The following is a 24,965-nucleotide window of genomic DNA, read 5'->3' as shown; positions in this document are numbered from 1 at the left end:
GTTTGGGAGTTATTTTCTATTCTCACTGGAAGAAAGGTAATTCGTGGATCTCAACCAAAAAGGGACTTTCGAGCAGTCAGTGGACGCAAGCCATTAAGATGAACTGTAATACAATACCTGTACGTACTCTCCCTGGTAGAACTCTTGACTCAACCCGTTGCAGAAGATGCGACGAGCAAGAAACGCTTCCTCACGTCTTGGGTTTCTGCCATCATGGAGAATTGCTCCGAATCAACAGACATAATACGGTTCGTTCTCTCATCGCAGCTTCAATCCGTCAGAATGCTTCCTATGAGGTTTATGAGGAGGTTGGTTGCGTATCTTCTGATGGCTCTACTAGACGTGCTGATATCATCATAATTGATCGGCAGAAGGATAAGGGTGTCATTCTTGATCCCACAATCCGTTTCGAGATGCACGAGCAACAGCCACAAGAGGTTTGTCGTGAAAAACAAGTCATATATGGGCCTTGTTGTCAGCATCTTGGAGCACAATACCACATCACACATTGGACAGGTTTTGGGCTCATGTTCGGTGCCCGTGGCACGATCCCACGAGAAACTTTAAATCAACTTAAACAATTTATAATTTCTGATGCAACGATTAATGCCATAGGATCTCATGTGTCAAAAGCATCCTAAGCTATAATTAGTAATCATTTGTACCCAACAACTTTTATTGTAAATGATTTCCTATGTTTTCATATAATTTATCTTAATGTTTTCATTTTCCTTTCAAATTGTCACACAATTGGTTTTCATGATTATTCTTTATGAACTGATTAGTAGGCCGATCTATTCGAACCCTTATTTAGGGCGGCTTTTTTATTAAAAATATTCGTTGCGACTCTTGCTAAAGATTTAGATACAACCACTTACTACGCTCAACGTCAGAGAGATTTACACGACACAATTTCGAATCTAGCACTAATATCGTCTAAACTTTATCCTGTTAAAATTCTGTGGCGAGGCTGAGGTTGCTTATAAAGAAGCCAGTCTCTTTTATTTTTTTGTTATATCTCTCATACCAAATGAATTTGGAACCGCAGAATCTGGGAATTCTTCCCACAATCTTCTTCTCACTGTTGCTACAGACTCCATTTTCACAAAACTATCGTACATAAAAACTAGCTGTTCTAACCTGTATCTGTTACTATGTAAATCAGAGCTAGGAAGTAGGTACTAAAACTGTTAAGTTGTGTGAGCTTGAATTATAGCTCTACCGAATGAAAAGTAATAGCGCATCCCACAATGTCAGTGAACCAGAACGACAAACATGTGCTGCAATCGTCCACTGCCTTAGAATATGAAAATAATAATAAACGAATAATATAAAAAACACAATAGTTTGTACTTATAAACTTCGTAACTCTCAACCTAAATTCATTTACCCATAATTCTTACAAATAGAAATAAGCCTGTCCAGAGGCTAAAAGTGGCAACCCCACTACTGGACTACCTAACGATACGGCTAGTAACATATCTTAGGGAAAAATTATATTACTTTTAAGCCCCAAAAAAGCAGTATAAGGATAGATAATTTGATGACAACTCAGAGCAAGTCAACGGTTAAACGAAAATGGAAAAAACAAAATATGTTCACATACGCTCCCTGGAATGTTAGAGGGAATTAAAAGCTAAATTAGTACAAAAATCTACAAGAATAAAAATATATAATAGCCTATACTAGCATTACCCTCCCTTTTATACGGCAGCGAGATTTGGACATTAAAGAAAAAAAACATGAATAGAATCAAAGCAACGGAAATGAAATTTTTCAGGAGGACAGCAGGATATACTCTTTTAGACCGAAAAAGGAATGAAGAAATTTTAGAACAATTAGAAGTAGAGTCAGTAGAAGAAAAAATCAGCAGATACAAATTCAATTGGCTAGATCATGTAAGAAGAATGGAAAATTCAAGAATCCCAAAAATTATGATGCAGTATAAACCTAGAGGACATCGTCGACCAGGAAGACCTTTTAGAAGACTGCTAGATGGGGCCGAAACAGGTCTACAGAGGCCTAATTCGTGAAGGATGATGATGATGATATAAAAATAACATACAAATTATACAATTATGATTCTAGCCTCGTTATAAGAAATAACAATGAACATTTTAATTTTATCAAAAGAAATACTTATTTTTTGTTCACAAAAAGAACACAATATTTGTACTCTGAAAATATTCGTTCTACGTCACAAGACGTTACTGGAGCAAATCTGAAATATGACACAGTTTTATTACTATCATCAGGTGAACAACGATTTGTGAATCTAATAGTATATGTCGGATGTGGCACATAATATTAAACCCATAATTGTTTTCAAGAAAATTGTTTATTTCTATTGTAATGACAGCTAGGAAGTTCGTATCGTAATTCCGATGTTGAACTTGGACTGTACCACAACTGCATGCATAGCAGCACGAGACGTCAACATTTAACGAAGAATAATCCGGGAAAAATAAACGTGTTACACACTGCTGTTTGCATAATTACCTGACAACAGATGAGTTTACTTTTTTTAAATCATGTATAATATTAACATTATGTAAATAATGCAATAATAACAGAATAGCTCACTTTGTTCAGAATCTAAAATATTAATATAAATTGAGAATATTTTTCAAACTATTCAAGACTGTACACAGCTCCACAGAATGCCACTATGCGTTGTTTATGTGAACTGAGTATTGTTTGTAGCGAGCTGGAGCAGACCGAGACGCGGGTGACATCTATACTCCTCGCTGTACTCAACTGAAATATACTGTTTAGGTATGAACTTCCTACCTATGATGCAAATAACACGTGCAAAACAGCTGTTTCCACGACAAACTGCCTCGTATTGCTTCCATGTGGTGAGAATTAGTCTACGTATGGATAACACGTTCTGTTCGAGCGCTCGCCCTGTTACTGTGGCGGGAATCACATCTTTCTCTTCCGCTAGACAAGAGAGCGAATTCTCCGCTGGTAGGGAAAGAAACCCTCTGTATGAAGTAAGGTATAGTACAGTGATGTCAAAGCAAGCGCATTTTTCTGACCTTGACGTCGTGCGCGGGCGTCAAGCGCTACTTATGGAAGGAGGAATAAGCAGCCTGTTGAATTAAGAAAACAGTGAACAAACTTCAAACGGAACGTGAAATTTTATGTCGTTATTTTTATATGGCTTCTTTCTATTTGATATTGTCTATATTGTCTGTAAAACAAAAGTATTTACACCAATTTCTTAATATTGCAATTCTGTTTTAAACATTAATAACATGATAAAGAGTCAAGACAGAATATTCAAATAAATTCCACAGTACCTAAAACTATACTATACTAAGCGAATGAAACACATTATTCATAAAGCAAGTGAAATCCAGAAAAAAAAAAAAGAGATTGAGTATGACATGGTAAGTTTGTGTATATGTATTCAATCTCTCTTTTTTATTTTATTATTATTATTATTATTATTATTATTATCATTATTATTTTAAGTTTATATTTGTGTACCGGTATGTATTTTTCTGTCTGTGATTTGATCCTGGTTGATTGGAAGAGAAGGCCTGATGGCCTTAACTCTGCCAGGGAAAATGAAACTATTATTATTATTATTATTATTATTATTATTATTATTATTATTATTAAGTTGGAATTGATATTGATGGTATCTTTAACCTTACAAAAGTAATCAATGAACTAATCAAAACAATATTATAGTACAAAGAAAAGTTATCCTAGGTACCACATATGTTTTAAGTGCAACTAATATTCCATAACAAAACTCTTATCGCATTATGCTTTTAAGGTGATATTGGTGCGCAACTTCCTATCATTAGAATATTAAATGATTTTCTCGGTATCTGCTGAAGCTATAGAGCTGACAGTTTTACAACATATGGGCACATATCTTTTGCTTTGCGTAGTTGCTTTGTTAATTTACTTCCATACAAACATTAATTTTCCATGCGAATACTTTCAAAATTTGTAACACACTATCTTCAGTAATACGTTTTTACGGTATATTACATTTACGAAAACATTGTTTCAGTACCTGTAAGGCTACTAAATAAATAGGCCTATATCTGAAAATTTCACTTTTCTATAAAAAAAAGTTGAGAAAATATTCCTTTTGAATAAAAAAACAAACTTGTGAAAAATGAGCATTAAAATTAAAACTTACATTCTCATAATGCACTTATACTTCTCAGGCAAATCTAAAAATTAACATGGATAGAGTTTTAATAAGTTCTCTTCCCTATATTTATTGAATCAGTGCTGACCATCCCTGAATATAGCTCGACCAAGCGGCATATACTACCTCTTACGTCTTTCTCTTTCCTTTCCGCTGTAAAGCGCTCAGGCTCTCCTGGGCTCTAAAGCGCGCGCTTGCTCCTATGGGCATCAATTGACATGACTGGTATAGTACATACAATCTGATTTCCTGTGCAGCGTTACCTGTGTCATAGAAACTGGTGCGGTAGATGGGGCAAGGGATGCCTGTCCTACAGGGCTGCGTCGGTGCCGGCTTGGCCATGGGGTCGCACGACACGCTCGGCGAGTTGCGGGCATCTCGGCACTGAACGCTGCGAGTCTGCAGGCCCTCTCCGCACGACACCGAGCACTGAAACAAAGTAACACAGATCTTAATCTTTATACTTTACTTACTTAATGTTATTTTTTATTTCTTTTCTTTTTCTTTATTACTTTCTTCCTTCTTATTATTGTATTAGTTTATTGTATTCTTTTTCGTTTATTATATCTTGTTTGCTCAGTTTTATACAGGATGGACCGCTCGAATGTACCTAATTTCAATTTATGTGACTGGTGAACGGTTGAAGATAGAACCTTACGGTAACGTTTATATGAAAGGAAAACTCAACAAGTTTCGAATACTGTCGGTAGATGGAGCGCAGACATGGTTTCTTTTCATAGATTGTATCGATTGTCAAAATGGCGACACCGCAGATGAAAGCGCAAACTGTGTTGTGGTATGCCGAGCTTAAATCAATTGTTAGAGTTCAAAGGGAGTATCGGCGAGTGTTTAACCATGATGCTCCAACTGCTAAAAGTATTAAGAAGTGGCACGATACATTTTTAGCCACAGGATCGGTGCTGAAGGAGCATGGTGGTGGTCGTGGAACATCCGACGAAATGGTTGCAAATGTTCAAGCCGCGTATGAGCGAAGCCTGTGGAAGTCATTAAGAAGAGCTTCGCGGCAACTTCAAGTATCAAAATCAACATTGCAACGAATTGTCCACAAACGTCTGAAACTGTACGCATACAAAGAGCAGTTAATGCAACGTCTGGAGCCGGATGACAAACCCCTGAGATCTCCGGATTTAACACCGCTCGATTTCTTTCTCTGGGGCTACGTCAAAGATAAAGTGTACGCCACCCTAGTTGGAGACCTTCGTGATCTTCGGGAGCGCATCACAGAGGCTATTGAGAGCATTCCAGAAGACATGCTCCAACGTGCTTGGCAAGAAATCGTTCATCGCCTCGATATCGTCACAGTGACAGCTGGAGCTCAGGTAGAGATACGGTGATGTGCATATCGAAACTTGTTGAGTTTTCCTTTCATATAAACGTTGGAAGAATTTAGTGCAGTCGTTCTTGATGCCTCATTTTGATTACTGTGACACTCTCTACACTGACCTTAACATGAAATTGACAGAGACTACAGCGTGTTCATAATGCATGTGTTCGATTTATTTCCAACGTCCGTAGATCTGACCGTATCACACCTTCACTAAATATGCTGTCCTGGGTCCGTCTCAAAGAGCGAAGAACTATTCACTCTCTCACTTTACTCTGCAATATTCTTCAAAACTCTAACCCTAGCTACTTAGCTTCTCGTTTTCAACATTTGTCCTCATATCACGAAATAGATACTCGCTTACAATACCATATCACACTTTCCATTCCTAAATACAGAACATCCTTCTACTTGGTACGTTAAACCAAAGGTCCCGGGTTCGATACCCGGCTCCGGAACAATTTTTCCCTCGAAATTATTCAAATCAACTTTACAGGGAGTTATACCTGAAAATCTTGATTTGCATCCTTCTACTCTTCATCTTTCACCGTCTCTGCAGCTCATCTCTGGCACTCTCTACCACAACATGTCAGAGACTGTCGGACATTGTCTAGTTTCAAAAATAAATTAAAATTGCACTTTTTCAATTCAGATTCCTTTCAGTTATAAGCCCTTTTCTCTGCGATAGTTTTGTGAAAATATAGGCTATATATTTCTTTTTCCTTCCTTTCCCCTTTTTGTTCTCTTTATCAACCGGTGAATTTATTATCATAGCCCTTTTATCGTGAATTTTATTTAATTTTCTTTTTTCTTCTTTTTTATTATTATTTTATTACATTCTATTTTGTTATATTCTTCCTTACGTTTTCCATATTAACCATTTGTACCAAATGAGTTGCTTTTGATATATTCCAATGTATTTTACTTTCTTTTTTCTATTATGGTATTATTTTCATGTTGTTTAGTGTCGATTTTGTTATGCTATTATTATTATTTTTTTGTAATATGTTAGTATTCTGTTCTGTAACTTTTTGTTAAATTTTAACTGCTTGTATACTTTGTGACCTGGTAGAGTGTAAGAGAAGGCCCTATGGCTTTAACTCTGCCAGTATAAATAAAGAATTGTTATTATTGTTATTGTTATTACTGTAGGTTTCTATCTTCAACCGTTTACCAGTCACATACAATTGAAATTAGGTACATTCGAGCGGTCCACCCTGTATAATCAAAACATAATATCACACAATAATTATGTGATCACCTCTAAATCCGAAGATTATAGTGTGCAAGCGGCAGTGTACAGCTCAGCCGCCTGCAGCGAGCGCGGAAAGATAAAATGTATGCACTATATTTGGATTGAACTCGGGCACACAGATAAACACAGAAGTTGACTGATGGTGATGATAATTTGATGAAATTATATGAAAAAAAGTGGAGTACCCAGAGAATACACTATCCAATACTTTGGTTCGGAACATAAATCTACTTGGACTTGAATTTGAATCCGCTCTCCAGTGTGAAAAGCCAAACAATATAAGTTTGGTGTAACTAAAAGTGAGGTTAAATACGCAACTGTCGACCAGCCAGTAGGCTAACGTTGCACAACATTCTTCTACGAATGTAACCGCGTAATGCTGGACGAGGTGCATACTGGCCGTCTACAATGGCCGTCACGCTCCGTGAAGGCGTCATTGTGCAGTTCGCCATTGAACTGCAGATAAGCGTTCGGGCGTACCCGCCGCTTCCAGACAATCGCTTCAAGGCAGATAAGAGCATTCAGTTCCCAGTCAAATTGACGGCCACTGATCATTCGTTGTGATACCTGTGCTATCTTAAAAGCATGACGCTTCAGTTGTTTTGTGGCTAAATATGTCAGATTAATTATCGTAGTTTGCAACAATGCATGCTCTTGCCTCCACGGCCATTCAAGCTAATTTGCGATCCGATCCTACAGAAACTGCATCTAGACATGGTGCCTACTGACTGTGGTGTTCTGCAACTACGAAACTCGTAGCAGTGCTTGATGCACAAACCAGTACTTCCCAGAGACTTCAATCAGTCGTAGTTCTGTACAGGGATTCTGTGAGGAGTGCAGTGGATAAGGAATAAATATGGTTTTCTATGAATACTTCAATTTCTGCTATTATCATCCCTCTAACAAGCTACATTCACAACATAAGCATAATATCAGAATTAGATTTTTGTGTATTTCACTTTGTCCTGGAACTTAAAATGTCAAGTTCCAGAATACGGTGGAATATCCAAAGGGGCCTAATTCTGATCACAGTTACTGTGAAAGCCTAGTTAGCATGATAATCGCCTCAGCCATTAGAGCTGGTTTCGTAACCGGATTTCGGCACATAGCGGTAGCTTCCCAAATTCATCACGGAGCTGGGTGAGTACCGGACCCATACACTGGCCCAAATTTCATGAGAAAATTAGGCCTACTTCCCCATCAGGACTCGAACCAGTGTGCATTCCTTAACGCGAATCCTAGGCATGATGTCATAGACTATGACGAAAAATTTGTATGAGCATAATATATTCCTCGTCCAATGTGTAAATAAATACAGATTTTTATTATTGGTTTAGGCGTATTCATTTAAGTAAAGTTAATAGAAGATTTGTATTACTATAAAAAAGATTATGATTAAGGCATGAGCAGTAACAATTACATTATAAATTTAATCAAATGGAGTGCGATTGGTTTCAGCCAAACAAGAAGTAAATCTGAATAATTTCAAGGGAAAAATTGTTCCGGGGCCGGGTATCGATCCTGGGACCTCTGGTTGAACGTACCAGCGCTCTACCACTGAGCTACCCGGGAACTCCACCCGACACCGTCTCAACTTTTCCCTTTATATCCACACAACTCGCGTGGGCTGACGAAACGCCAGAGACCCACAACGAGTGCACACAATCTCTGTGTGACTTGGAATTGTGGTTTTCCGTTAACGTACACAGTAACGTATATATTATGCAACTCTTGTCTTTCAGGTGAAGGGAAAAGTTGAGACGGTGTCGGGTGGAGTTCCCGGGTAGCTCAGTGGTAGAGCGCTGGTACGTTCAACCAGAGGTCCCGGGATCGATACCCGGCCCCGGAACAATTTTTCCCTTGAAATTATTCAAATCTGCTTTACAGGGAGCTTCACCTGAAAGACAAGATTTGCAAGAAGTAAATCTTATTATTAATAAAGGAAATGTAAAAAAAAAAAATATTCACATATAAACCTGAAATCATAACACTTTATTAAATTATAACTCCCTACTAAAAATACAAAAGGCAGTAACATTAAAGCCAATCTAACCTCATAAGAAATTGTCTGAGCAACAGTACGCAATATCCTTATTTTTAACTGAAACCAAAAAGAGGTGTATTACTGTTAATAATAAAATTGAATTAAATATTCCAGTTAAGGAAAGACAAAAATAATCTTAAAACAGGAGCAAAATAATAACACAAATAATTAGACAAAAAAGGAAACACTTACTATGTAGTAGCTCACTTTCATTATGTTTTATCAATAGGAGCAGTCTTCGCTATTATGGCAGGATTTATCCAATGATACGACGTGGGACTCTGGATTTTAAATAAAAAAGCAACAAAATTTTAATAACCCAATTTCTTTAGAGATTTATTTTCTGATCATTTATATCAACATACCGAACACAAAGACAAAATACTGGATGTTCATTTCAAAGTGTGTCATGACGTCACTGTTGTTGGGTCATCGATTTGAAGCGAGTTTCAGCTGATATGTTAGAGAAGTTGCCTATTATTTAAGGCGTTCTTCAATCTGAACTCGAGAACGTGTACGGTATAACTTGAACGTCGTAGCAACAGATGGCGGTCTGTACGGTCTGTGTGCTACCATAACCTCTTTCGAACTGTGTTTTGCGCCGGCAAGTCGTACGCAGGGTATTTGTTATCATCGGTTGCGTACGGTAACATTCCACAACACAAATCAAATGCTCCGTGTCCATGTTGACCGTCGAAGTTAATGTCAACAAATACGTAAGTAATCGTCTTAACCCTCTCCCCATATCCCGACAGTACGTATTTCCAAACAGTTCACATTCCTGCCACTACCGGCGTTATCGTACGTATCGGTACGTTCTCTTCAGAATGAACGCCGTACTTGCTAGCCATCTTCTCTGCCTCTTAGGTTATACACCTGAGCTGCGGAAGTGTAGGAAGATTGAATTCTCTAGGCTCATCAACTAGCCACATGACGGCATACAGCGAGTCAAGACACATTTTGAACTGAACACCCAGTATACGATAGTATAGCACTTTTGCAAAAATAGTTACATTCTTCTCTTGGGTGTTAGAAATCTCCTACTGTCGTGATCTTTATCTAATCCCTTCTTACATAAATTTGCTCTTATGCATGGGGGCAAAGGTCTCTGATCGGGTCAAAAACCCTGATAGAACTGATATTTAACCCTTGCGGTGAATTTCGGTGAAGTCCGGAGGGCCTAATTAGTCAAATCCACTCTCCTCACCGCCACGCTGAGGCCACCTGGGATAAGCTACCGCATGTATCTTTCCCAAGAAAAACCGCAAACATGGCATGATGAGTCTTTCCACGGTGATAGTAAGAGGAAGAAGAACAAAGTGCATAAGATTTGCTGATATGGCTTTGTTAGCAAAAGAGGAGATGACACTAAGGGATATGCTACTGGAGCTAAATGACAGCTGTGAGCAGTATGGAATGAAGATAATTGCCAACAAGACGAAGTTCATGGTCATAGGAAGAAAAGTAATGAAGGTGAACTTGCGAAATCTAAATGAGGCGGTAGAGCAAGTGGACGCCTTCAAATACGTGGGGTGTATTATAAGCAGTAACATGAGCTGTTGCCAGGAAGTCAAAAGGAGTGATGCATTGTATGGGAGCAAAAAACACGGATATTACGACGAAGCGAAGAGAAGCGAATAGAAGCATTTGAAATGTGGATGTGGAGAAGAATGAAACGTGTAAAGTGGACAGATAGAATAAGAAATGAAGCTGTTTTGGAAAGAGTGGGTGAAGAAAGAATGATGCTGAAAGTGATCAGGAAGAGGAGAAGAAATTAGTTAACGACGCTCGCAACTGCCGAAGCTATTTCAGCGTCGCCGGCGTGCCGGAATTTTGTCCCGCAGGAGTTTTTTACATGGCAGTAAATCTACTGACATGAGCCTGTCGCTTTTAAACACACTTAAATGCCATCAACGTGGGTCGGATCGAACCCGCAAATTCCAGCACAGAAGTCCAGCACTATAAGGTCTACGCTACCGAGGTCGACGTAAGTCAATTAGGGTGCTATTCATAGACATTTTGCAGAACGCGCTACGAGCGTACTAAGCTAGCCCCGGCTATCCACTGGTTACTTGTACAGGATTCATACCATAACATATCGCTAACACTGGTTTATGAATACGAAAAACGCTGATCATCCACCGGAAGCCCGCGCTAAAAATGTCTATGAATACGGCCCTTAATATTTTATTGTATTAAAGTGTTTTATTTCTTCTAATCTTTATCTATTTTCTTCTAATCGTGTAATAGTCAATTAAACCCCATTTGAGTTCTGATTTTCTGTAGACTATTACATTTTTACTACGTCATACTACTTTTTACCGATAAAACAATACGAAAGGATGTCTTTAAACCATCATGGCTGCTTATCGCACAATTTTATTGCTTCCCTAGCATTTTTTAATTTTATCGTTTCCCTAGCATTTGTTTGTTTTTATCACTACCCTAGCTTTTTTTTTTGTTTTCCAACATTTCAAACCGCAAATTCTTTAAGGTACTGTAAAACATGCTTTGCGATCGTCATTTGTTTACAGCATAGACAGTCAACTGAAAATGACGGCTCCGTTCAAACGTTTTGGTGAAGCTAACATTAGTGAAATAGAATTTCAGTAAGTCAATTAATATTTTATTGTATTAGAGTACTTTATTTCTTCCAATCTCTATATACAGGACATATCAAAAGTCCGGTGACACTTTCAATATTTTATTATACAAAAACTACTAATGATAGCACTTTCAAACACACGTCAGTTTAAAGTCAAACTCTCAAAGTTCTGTTTACACCTTACAGAGATTCAATGTGTGAGCCACGAGTGACTCGGCAGATGTCCAAACGATAATCAAACTCTTCCCATACCCTTTTCAACATATCCTCTGTGACCGTGGCGGCAGCTTCTCGAATTCTGGTTTTTAGTTCCTCTAAATCACGTGGCAAAGGCGGTACAAACACACGGTCCTTTAGGTACCCCCATAGAAAAAAGTCGCATGCAGTCATATCGGGTGACCTTGGTGGCCATGTCATGAAACATCTGTCCCTTACTCCAGCACGTCCTATCCAGCGATCAGACATCTCCGTATTCAGGTAAGCACGAACTGCATTGTGGAAATATGGCGGAGCCCCATCTTGCTGAAAGATGAAATCGTCATCGAGATCTTGTCTAAGTTGAGGCACCAACCATTGCTCCAACATGTCCAGATATGAATGTCCAGTCACAGTAGCCTCAACGAAGAAGAAAGGTCCGTACAGTTTTCGTTGTGACAACGCGCAGAAAACATTCACCTTTGGTGAATCACGCTCATGTTCAATGATTCTGTGAGGTTTCTGTGTACCCCAAACGCGACAGTTGTGCTTGTTAATTTTACCACTCGTATGGAATGTCGCTTCGTCGCTGAAAATTAAGCGGTTGAATAACTTTGAGAGTTTGAATTTAAACTGACGTGTGTTTGAAAGTGCTATCATTAGTAGTTTCTTGTGTAATAAAATATTGAAAGTGTTACCGGACTTTTGATATGCCCTGTACTTTCTCCTAATCGTGTAATAGTCAATTAAATCCCACTCGAGTTTTGATTTTCTCCAGATAAATCAAAACCTCTAGTGAGATTACTGTTGATAAATCGAAATCTCTAGTGAGATTACTGTTGATAAATCAAAACCTCTAGTGAGATTACTGTTGATAAATCAAAACTTATAGTGAGATTACTGTTGATAAATCGAAACCTCTAGTGAGATTACTGTTGATAAATCAAAACCTCTAGTGAGATTACTGTTGATAAATCGAAACCTCTAGTGAGATTACTGTTGATAAATCAAAACTTATAGTGAGATTACTGTTGATAAATCGAAACCTCTAGTGAGATTACCGTTGATAAATCGAAACCTCTAGTGAGATTACTGTTGATAAATCAAAACCTCTAGTGAGATTACTGTTGATAAATCGAAACCTCTATTGAGATTACTGTTGATAAATCAAAACTTATAGTGAGATTACTGTTGATAAATCGAAACCTCTAGTGAGATTACTGTTGATAAATCAAAACTTATAGGAGATTACCGTTGATAAATCGAAACCTCTAGTGAGATTACTGTTGATAAATCAAAACCTCTAGTGAGATTACTGTTGATAAATCAAAACCTCTAGCGAGATTACTGTTGATAAATCAAAACCTCTAGTGAGATTACTGTTGATAAATCAAAACCTCTAGCGAGATTACTGTTGATAAATCAAAACCTCTAGTGAGATTACTGTTGATAAATCGAAACCTCTAGTGAGATTACTGTTGATAAATCAAAACTTATAGTGAGATTACTGTTGATAAATCGAAACCTCTAGTGAGATTACTGTTGATAAATCGAAACCTCTAGTGAGTTTACTGTTGAACATAAAATTGAAAAGTTTGTAATAATCGTACATATTTGCACACGTCGTCTTAAATACAAAACAATTAATAATTTTGTGATAACACAACGAATAAGAAAGAATTTCTAGAATTTTTTTTGTTAAAAAGACGTCAGCAGGCTGTGAAATAAATAAACTGCTCTGGAGTCCAATTAACACTATGGGGGCGCTGAAATGCTAAGATGAGACGGCTCCAAGTATTTATAACGGCACTAGTAGACAGAACAATCCGGATCGCAGCGCCTGTGAAAGTAATTGCCTGCCGTCACGACGAACTGCGTCTTCGAAATGAATGGAGAAATTACAAGATTCCCGGCAAGAAATTGGCTGCGGAGCCCTGGCATCGCATTCAAATTGTTTCACTTTAATACGCCAGCCTATTAAGTGGGAACATGACACTGCGAGAGTGGCAAGAAAGATACTCGTACGTCACAGAACGCAATGACATCATCTAATGAAACGCGCATTGCCAATTATAAACAAATATTTGGGAATGATGTAACAGTCGTGTATAGAGCGACCATGCGCTTAGCCCTATCGGCGAAACATTGAACTAAACGTCATATTCTTGACAATCACAGAGCGCACGTAACATCAGACCGGCCAACATACGAGAGATGAAATGCGGGTGATGGGGATTTAGCAGAGATGTAATAATAATAATAATAATAATAATAATAATAATAATAATAATAATAATAATAATCATAATAATAATAACAACAATAATAATGGTGCAAAATGCTAAAAAAATTAAGAAAATTTATTTTTTATGATCGCAATAAATTATATTTAAGACTGTTTTAAATGATCTAGCCATATAACCAAATGTGGCAAAACACTGGATGGTGTGAGCCTTTTTTCTTTGTTTTTGCTGTTTTCTCAACTTTAAAATTTTAAGCAGTTTGCTGAATAAAAAAAAATTCTCGCGCAACAGTTATTATCAGATTTGTCTGAAACTTTTCAAAGGAGTGAATTAAATGTTATAAATAAAATTTAATTAGTATTTGTATAAAATATTAATATTAAGTTTCTTCGGGGCATATTCATGTTACACTTAGATTAAATATGGTGTAATGGTAAATCAATGAAATTAAAAAAAAAATATTTTGAGAGACTGTTCAGACTGGCAAGAAAACATTCCTATGGGGGAAGATAAAAAAGTTAATTTTTTTCCTTCCACTATGTAGTCTACTACTGTAGTCGTTAACTTAACTGAAGAATATTGCTGGAGAACCTTTTAAGTGTAGTGTAAATATTCGTAATTTAAATATGTATTGTATTGATTAAGGCTGGTTGAGTGGAAGAGAAGGCCTTATGGCCTTAACTCTGCCAGCGAAAATAAAACATTATTATTATTATTATTATTATTATTATTATTGTTATTATTATTATTATTATTATCATGTTAATAATGTAAAAGCAAGCGCTTATACAAATTTTGGCCACTCGACCGCAATTACGAGGCAGTCCGGAAAGTGATTTTCCCCGGGGCAGCTTACAGAAAGAAAGCAAAATTTCATGGAAAGATGTATCGAAACAGATATAGCAATTTTTTTTCGCTCTTTTTTAAAATATTCCCTACTGGAATGAGGCATTTGTCATACCATGGGATCAATGTTTGTATTCCTGTGTCGTAGAAGTCTGCCGCCCTGGGTTCGGAACCAGTGTGTGACAGCCTGTTGTTATTTTCTTTCTCAAAATCACTTTCTGGACGGCCTCGTAATTGCGGTCGAGTGGCCAAAATTTGTATAAGCACTTGTTTTTACATTATTAACGTGGTGAAGGAAAAAACTTAACTTTTTTGAGGTAAAATTATTCGGTAGGCCTATATATTTAGATAGCAAACTGAATTGGGACATTCATACTAAGGTGATTAAGTTATCAAGAATGTTGTATCTGATTAGAAAACTGAAATTATGTACACAAACCAATTTAGTATTGCATGCATATTTTGCGTTTTATCATTCACAGTTATCATATGGGATTCTTCTATGGGGCAATTCAATTGGGGCAAAACAGATTTTCTTATGGCAGAAAAATACTGTAAGATATATACCGGATTAAGCAAAGAGACTCCTGTAAGAGGTATTTTCAATTGAAAATAATGAAACTGCCTTGTCTTTACATTTTTTACAGTTTATTGTTTGTTAGAGAGAATTATAATACACTGTGTAGTTTGGCCTTGGTAGATCATGAAAGTCGTGGAATATTATGGGCAGGAAAACATCGATCATTCGGGAATGGGTATTTAAGGGTTGTTAATTCTTTATAAAAGATGAATCTGTTAGAATGTTAAAATAAATTAATTTTATTTCTAGAATATATTTATCTCTAAAATACAATAAATAAATAAATAAATAAATAAATAAATAAATAAATAAATAAATAAATAAATAAATAAATACATAAATAAATAAATAAATAAATACATAAATAAGTAAATAAATAAATAAATAAATAAATAAATAAATAAATAAATAAATAAGTAAATATAAAATAAATAAATAAATAAATAAATTAGTGCCTTAAACTCTCCAGCAATATTCTTAATATCTGCGCCGTTATATATTTTTTTATTTTAACTCGAATACAGGTGTTTCATGCAATCATTGGAATTTCCTTAAATTCCCTGTAACCTTTTTACCCTCAAGTAAAAGGGTTCCAGTATTATCATGATTGCCATGTCAACTAGTAATTTATGGAAAGGGTAGCATACTGAGTCACAAACGCAAGAAAACTTAATTTTTCTGAAATGTGAAATGAAATTGTGAACTCCAGCAGATTAAACACGAGAGTGCCTACAACACTGTGAATTTTTCATGACGGAATCAATACGTCTGCAATATGCATACGATCAATCACGACATGTATGAGGCATTTCAATTCATAGCAGTTAAAATATTGATACTGTCCAATCATCGCATTAGTGCAGACTTTGACTGGTGCACTGGATTAATATTGCAACAGCATGTTTCACATGACAGGAAGCCCTTACGTCAGCTGCCTACATGTCCATCTGTGTGCATCGTCACACTGGGTGAAGTCAATCGTTCAGCAATTCCCATGTAACTAAAATTTTAAATTCGACGTTTTTAAGAGAGTACGAGCGCGAACATACCATTCACTTCAAGGAATTCATATTTGACTACCGTATTTACTCACGTAATAGATCACTTTTTTCCTTGCTTCCTGGAACACAAATCCAGGGTGCATATTTTATGCGAGGAAAAAATTAAGGCAAAAAAATTAAAGCAACCATATTTCATTTTTAATTCCTGGTTGCTTGCCGCTTTTCGGGTCACGAAATATCTTTTCTGTGTGAAAACTTCTTTTGGAATAGCCATAGGGAAAATATTTAAGATATGAATGAATGAATGAATGAATGAATGAATGAATGAATGAATGAATGAATGAATGAATGAATGGATGAATAGACGAACGGGTAAATGGGAGGAAATAAATTATAGTAATTCTAGAGGACGACCACTTCACGATTTTCGAACCTTTCTTTTCATAAACGACGATTTTATGCTCCATTTTCGAAAGATAATAGAAAAAATTTCGAAAATACATAATTTCGCCTGTAATACGGAAATATAAAAGTAAAGGCTCATTCACAATGAAAATTAAACATAAACATAACGTAAGCATAAAACCTTGTGTCCATGTTATTTAATGAAAGCATTCACAATGAATTACATAAGCATAAACTTAATCTTAATCATAAGACGTTAACATGAAAGTTTGCAAACTCCAAACTTTCATGCTTATGTTTATGCGATTTGGAAACAGTACACAAGCGGAAAGCGTGTTTTCACTTTTTGTTTAACATCTCATGGGCTTTGCCTACAGGCAATATTTTGATCTATTGGCCGTGATGATAGCTAGGCGCGCAACATGGAATCATATGACGAAAAGTTGATTATTTTACATCTCCGTTTCTTTGATTTCAAGTACTGAAAGCCATATACTGATGCCATTGTAGTTATTAGAAACATAAATTGAATAGCTACATCGTCAGTCATTGTGCAATTCTCCATTTTTATGTAATAGATTCTGTAGTTTTGTTGATTCGGTATGTTTGTTTCCACACACGTGTTATGTTTACGTTATGTTTAATTTTCATTGTGAATGGGCCTTGGCTACTTAAGTTTGTGGCATATGTTTATATGCTTATGTTAATGTTTACGTTATGTTTAATTTTCATTGTGAATGAGCCTTAACTGGTTTGAACACATCGAACTGATGCTACGAGGTCGTCTCTCAAGAATAAAGAAAAATTACCAATCTTGGTCAGAAACGACCATTAAAACGTCTACTGGACAACTGAGACATGAACGGATCAACCATTTGGTCCAAATCCATGAAAAGTGTAGTTATTATTATGACGACGATGATCTAACATAACCTATCACAACTTAAACTAATCTAACTTAACTAACCCGAGTAAATCTAAGCTAAACTAACCTAAGGTAAAACGTTTGCAACATATATTTTTTTTTTTTAATGATTTATTTTAGCTGGCAGAGTTAAGGCCGTAAGGCCTTCTCTTCCACACAACCAGCAAAAAGTGTATATACATATGCATGAACTTACAAAGAATTCAACAATTTGAATTTAGATGAGAGTTACATGTATACAAGAGTTATTTACGAATTAAACAACAAAATAATATGAACTATTAATTAAACACTGAAATAAACTGGGTAGCAGAATTAAACTAAAATACATAGAATGTTAATATATTTCAAATTATATTAGATAATAGAAAGAGATTATTATGAGACAATTTTGAAAATACAGCACAATCAGGATGATGTCTCGCAAATTATAAATAACATTAGCAAAGTTTATATGATTTAATCATTTGTTATTGCTTTAATAGTGATAAATAATTTGACGGAAATACACTCTTTAAATAATTTGATATTGTACATTGACTTATCGGAACACAACATAATGACATATGTCATATGTGACAAGGTAACTGTCAGTGTGTGCACTCCAGGAGAACGGGATACAGACATAAAAGAAATGTGGGATGCGGGCCAGATACGCATGTGCCAAAAGGTGGCAACATTTCAAAACGTCCCTGTTATTGTAATTATTATTATTATTATTATTATTATTATTATTATTATTATTATTATTATTAACATGGACTGATAGGAAGTCAAAAGGTGCATAGCAATGGCAAAGGAAGCTTTAACAGAAAAAAGGAGCATTTTTTGGAAAAAAGAACTGAGGAAGAGACTAGTGAAGTGCTTTGTGTGGAGTGTGGCATTATATGCAGCAGAAACATGGACATTACGGCGAAGTGAAGAGAAGCGGCTAGAAGCATTTGAAATGTGGATATGGAGGAGGATGGAGCGTGTGAAATGGACAGACAGAATAAGAACTGGAGCTGTGTTGGGAAGAGTGGGTGAAGAAAGAATGATGCTGAAACTGATCAGGAAGGTTAGGACAAAGTATCTGTATCAGGAGAGGCTGTATAGCTGTATAAGATGGGCCTTGACTTGCTTCAGACTAAGTAAACACTACCCCTTTCCAATAGCTAAAATTCTATCTACTGTGAAGAGCGCTCCCCATCCTCTAGCTAAAACAGTGAATGGACAGTACAGCCATTAGAAACTGAATATACGTCGTCACTGCTGTCGGCTGGGGGACACGAGACAACTAGTTAATGTTTGTAAACAAAACGCATCCTTATCCTGATATAGCTACTTTTATCCGAACCTTACTGATCAGAAAAAGAAAAAGACATTGGCTAGGTTATTGGCCGAGAATAAACTGCCTACTGAAGGATGCATAGCAGAAGAGTTCGGGGCAGAAGAAGATATCAAATAATAGAAGATATTAAAGTGTATGGATGGTATGCGGAGACTAAATGAAAGACAGAAAATGAGTAAGATTGGAGAATGCTGGGTTTGCAGTGAAAGATCTGTCATTTGGCAGAACACTATGTATGTATGTATGTATGTATGTATGTATGTATGTATGTATGAGCTATTCCATCTCAAATCGACCGAAATATAGAGAAAATTGACCTTACAATTTCTAAATACAATAAAACTTTTTTTGTACGTAGAGAACTGTGATACAATGCTTTGTGCAAAGTTTGAGGCATCAGAACTTCATAGTGTTTAAATTAAAAATATTTAAATTTATCGTATTTTCATAAAATTTGCAACTTTAAACTGTTGTAGCTCCGAAACCCTTTCACCCAATGATCAAAATCATGGTTTATTTTGATGATGAGAAATTAAAGTTTACATTGACATATAAACAGATTTTCTTACTTTTTATGGAAATGGAGAAATTTAGATTTTTCCTCATTAAGACGCCTTTGTCAAGGAAAACATATTTTAAAAATATATAGTTAAATTCCGCATTGAAAGTAGAAATAAACATATTTTTTACTGATGGCATGTTGATAAGAATGTATTGAAAATATCAAATAAAGAAAAAAATAGTACGCGCGTGAACTAACCAGCTGACTGTGAGACGGGAGCTAGCCGCGGTAAGCAAAGCCAGGAGACATAAACACGTGATGTGTCGTCTAGCAGTCATGGCTGGGCTAGCTTTATCACAGGTTTTCATAAACACAGGAGTAAAATGACGCCCAACGCTCGCTTATCTTCAGCTCTCGGCCAGTGCGTGCGGTATTGCGCCGTTCAAATCTACGCGTGTGAAAATAATCTATTTAATACCCTAGAAACTTATTGCCGTACCACTAACCAAACAATGCCGAATCCCTCTTAATAATGCAAGGTTTTTTCTCAATATTTTTTTACATTTTTACAAATTAGCAAAAAGCCTAAAAGTAAGTAAAATCAAAATCAGATTATGTCTCTCTGTATACAATAAAAATAAGGATTACTTCTTAACATAACCTACGAAATGTCAGCTTCAAAATGAGCTCTCGTTCAATGTTCTGCAGTAAATGGTTCCAGAGTTCTGAGCGCTGAAAGAGGCTTTTTTTTTTTTTTATAAAATACGCTATATTTGTCGCTCAATAATACGAAAACCGTTTGACTTTCGATAATATATTTTTGAAAATGCACTTTCCTCAGCACCTTGTATAAATAGGGAAAAAATTAGAGTATAAAAAATGCGAGGTTTTTTACTGATCGATTTCATATGGAATAGCCCGTATGTATGTATGTATGTATGTATGTATGTATGTATGTATGTATGTATGTATGTATGTATGTATGTATGTATGCATGCATGCATGTGTGTATGTATGTATGTATGTATGTATGTATGTATGTATGTATGTACTGTATGTTTGTATATATGTACGTGTGTATGTATGTATGTATGTATGCATGCATGTATGTATGTAAATTTAAATAAATATGTAGTCTACTAGTCGTTAACTTAACTGAAGAATATTGCTGGAGAACCTTTTAAGTGTAGTGTAAATATTCGTAATTTAAATATGTATTGTATTGATTAAGGCTGGTTGAGTGGAAGAGAAGGCCTTATGGCCTTAACTCTGCCAGCGAAAATAAAACATTATTGTTATTATTATTATTATTATTATTATTGTAAAACATTATGTGTATGTATGTATGTACGTATGTACGTATGTATGTAGTACGTATGTATGTATGTATGTATGTATGTATGTATGTAAGTATTTATTAACTGTTATACACAGCTTATTTCATTCTGTTCACTAGATGTATTTAAATGCTACGCCAAACTGTATTTATTTATCCTAATTCCATTACCCTAATTCCTGTGTACACGTTACACGCAATCATAGGAATTTCCTGATACCGCCTGCCACTTCTCTATTTTGCAGCATATCTATACTTTATTTGTACTTCACATAATGGGAACGAGAAACAGACTTGATCATACTCAAAGCCGAAAAAGAGGTCATTAGCGAACTGAGCTACTGCTGGGCTTACGTGATATCTAGGTACGTCTGCAAAGTTTTCATGCGCCGCCCCGGGGGACGATCTCCCAGACGTCGCAGTTGGAGCAGGGCGAATAAAGTACATTTGTTCTTAGTCCCACTATCTTTTCTATTTCCTCATTTTCTCCGAGATTCTTTTCTCAATCCTGTTCGAGCCTTCAAGTCCAGGAAGGAAGTGGTTCCGTCAGTATGGTGAGACTTCTTTTTCCTCGCGCCATAAAAAAGTCTCAAAGGAAAATCATGAAAGTGTCTTGATTGCGTTTTCTAGCAACGCATTCGCGCGCGCGGTTGGGTTCCGCCTGCCCTTTGACTGCCGAACCGAGTCTTTGTCTCGCTCCCAGCTCCACAACGCAAATTCGACAGCGGCACTGACCTCGCCCGCTCCGTGACCTCGATTCCGAAGAGGCAAAGCGGTGATGACAATGACTGGTGATGATTTTTGTGGAGAGATTAATGACGGAGAAAAGGATCATTAAGAAACTATCATAAATGCTAAGAATGGAAGAATAGGAGAGAAGAATTAGGATATAATGGAGCAGAACAAGAATGAGATTATGAAGAATTAGGAGAACAATAATATGAGATAATGGAGCAGTATAAGAATAATAGCGGGATCATGGTGCAGTAAGATAATAATAATAATAATAATAATACTTACTTACAAATGGCTTTTAAGGAACCCGAAGGTTCATTGCCGCCCTCACATAAGCCCGCCAGCAGTCCCTATCCTGTGCAACATTAATCCAGTCTCTATCATCAAACCCCACCTCCCTCAAATCCATTTTAATATTATCCTCCCATCTACGTCTCGGCCTCCCTAAAGATCTTTTTCCCTCCGGTCTCCCAACTAACACTCTATATGCATTTCTGGATTCGCCCATACGTGCTACATGCCCTGCCCATCTCAAACGTCTGGATGTAATGTTCCTAATTATGTCAGGTGAAGAATGCAATGCGTGCAGTTCTGTGTTGTGTAACTTTCTCCATTCTCCTGTAACTTCATCCCGCTTAGCCCCAAATATTTTCCTAAGCACCTTATTCTCAAACACCCTTAACCTATGTTCCTCTCTCAAAGTGAGAGTCCAAGTTACACAACCATAAAGAACAACCAGTAATATAACTGTTTTATAAATTCTAACTTTCAGATTTTTCGACAGCAGACTGGATGATAAGAGCTTCTCAACCGAATAATAACACGCATTTCCCATATTTAGTCTGCCTTTAATTTCCTCCCGAGTGTCATTTATATTTGTTACTGTTGCTCCAAGATATTTGAATTTTTCCACCTCTTCGAAGGATAAATCTCCAATTTTTATATTTCCATTTCGTACAATATTCTGGTCACGAGACATAATATTTTCCTAAGCACTTTATAATAATAATAATAATAATAATAATAATAATAATAATAATAATAATGTGCTTAGGAAAATATTTGGGGCTAAGAGGGATGAAGTTACAGGGTAATGGAGAAAGTTACACAACGCAGAACTGCACACATTGTATTCTTCACCTGACATAATTAGGAACATTAAATCCAGACGTTTGAGATGGGCAGGCCATGTAGCACGTATGGGCGAATCCAGAAATGCATATAGAGTATTAGTTGGGAGGCCGGAGGGAAAAAGACCTTTGGGGAGGCCGAGACGTAGATGGGAAGATAATATTAAAATGGATTTGAGGGAGGTGGGATATGATAATGACTGGATTAATCTTGCTCAGGATAGGGACCAATGGCGGGCTTATGTGAGGGCGGCAATGAACCTGCGGGTTCCTTAAAAGCCAGTAAGTAAGTAAGTAATAATAATAATAATAATAATAATAATAATAATAATAATGGAACAAGAATGGAATAGGCCTAATAATGAGACGATGGTGAAGTAGTAGGAAAAGAAAAATAATGAGACGATAATGAGTTAAGAGAAGAATAATGAGATGTAAAAGGGAAAGTAGGAGAATAATAAGATGATAATGAAATATAATAATAATAATAATAATAATAATAATAATAATAATAATAATAATAATAATAATAATAATAATAATAATAATATGATTGTGTAGGATACAATAATGACAACAATGAGATGATGGATTAGCAGAGCAATAATAATGAGATGATGAAGATGAACAGGAGATAGATAGTGGATAGCCGTCCCAACCAGGGTTTAATAATCGGCTTCCTAATCAATTCTAAATGAATATTTATATTTAATTCAATTTTTTCTTTAGTAAAAACCCTAGTTAGGTAGGCTATCATTGATAAATTTATTTGAAATGCAACAAACGATTTAGGCTACAAGACAAATTACATTTTATAAAGAATATAAGTGATGATTAATTATGCTAATTGATGACTTCAGTGCAGTGGAGGATATCATGTCCAGGGTGCTGTCAGGAACTTTTAATTTTCGGAAGACTTCTAAGGACTCCCGTGGGATTTTGCCTCTAGTGCCAATCATAATTCCTATAACGTCCCATGTCTTGATGTTATATTTGGTCCCCAAATCGCTGCAGCATGGCAGATAAATTGCCCGTTTTTCTTTGCAGACATCTCTAGGTTGTTCCTCGCTATTCTCAAAACGGACTGTGGGATCGAGAATGAGTCCACAATTTTTTTTCCTGTCTACATTAACGATATCTGTTCTTCGAGTAGAACCGTCAGCAGAAAGGCACCCAATTTCCTCGTACACCTCAAACTTATCAGCCCGGCGAAGTTCATTGGCAATCATGGAGCGAATTTTATTATGACGGTCAATTCTCAGTAATTCTCCCTTCCGGCAAAAACCCAGTACATGGGCTAAGGTTTCTTGCTCATGAGATGATAATTAAGTAGAAGAATAATACTGACATTATGACGGTGTAGGATAAAATAATAAGCATTGAGATGAATTTGAGATGATGATGGAAAATAATAATGATAATAATAATAATAATAATAATAATAATAATAATAATAGAGGTCATGGAATAGCAGAAAAATAATAATGGGTTTATGATGCAGTAGGAACACAATAATAATGAGATGATGTAGAAGAAATAGGAAAATAATAATAATAGAAATAATAATAATAATAATAATAATAATAATAATAATAATAATAATAATAATAATAATAATAATAATAATAATTGATTACGAATTAGCAGAATAATAATAAGATAATGATGAAGTAGTACAATAATAATGAGATGAAGTACGAGAATATTAATTACAAGATTATGATGGATTAAGAGAAAAGTAATATTAGTAATAATAACAATGACAACATAATGGGATAAAAAGACTAATAAAAATGAGATGATGGATTAAGAAAGTAATAATGAAATGTGGGTAGAAGGAATAATGAGATTATGATGGTGTAAGATACTAATAATGGCAATAAGATGATGGTGGAGTAGGAGAATAATAAGATTATGATGAAGTAGGATAAGCCTTGTAATAACTACAATGAGGTGATGGATTATGAGAATAATGTTATAACAAATGCTGTAAGATAATAATATTAACAGAAACAATGAGATGATGGATTAGGATATAATAATAATAATAATAATAATAATAATAATAATAATAATAATAATAATAATAATAATAATGTGACAGAGCTGAGATACGATCTCACGACCGGCAGAAGGAGAGCAAGGTCGGCCGTAGCTCGTCGCGGCAAATGAAGTGCGCGCGCATCTGCTTCCTGGGGCATGTGCTGTGGCGTAGAGAGGAGAGGAGAGGAGAGAGAGCGACCGCGGCAGAGAGGGGGAAGTAAGCAGCTGGTGACTGAGGGGAGAAATCCAGAGAAGTCTGGATAGGCGT

At 36.0% G+C, this 24,965-nt stretch overlaps 1 protein-coding gene across 1 annotated transcript in view; it reads right to left on the bottom strand.

Annotated features, from left to right (window-relative positions):
• nolo (no long nerve cord) overlaps positions 1 to 24,965 on the bottom strand; it is a 600,625-nt gene that overhangs the window by 125,142 nt on the left and 450,518 nt on the right. Inside the window, exon 9 of the mRNA XM_069832206.1 lies at positions 4,441 to 4,606. Coding sequence (XP_069688307.1) covers positions 4,441 to 4,606 — 166 coding nt within the window. The remainder of the gene's footprint in view (positions 1 to 4,440; positions 4,607 to 24,965) is intronic.

Source organism: Periplaneta americana, chromosome 8 (genome assembly GCF_040183065.1).
Source record: "Periplaneta americana isolate PAMFEO1 chromosome 8, P.americana_PAMFEO1_priV1, whole genome shotgun sequence".
NCBI classification, from domain to species: Eukaryota; Metazoa; Arthropoda; class Insecta; order Blattodea; family Blattidae; genus Periplaneta; species Periplaneta americana.
The sequence above is the reverse complement of the archived record's forward strand: the minus strand, read 5'-3'. Positions and strand labels throughout refer to the sequence as shown.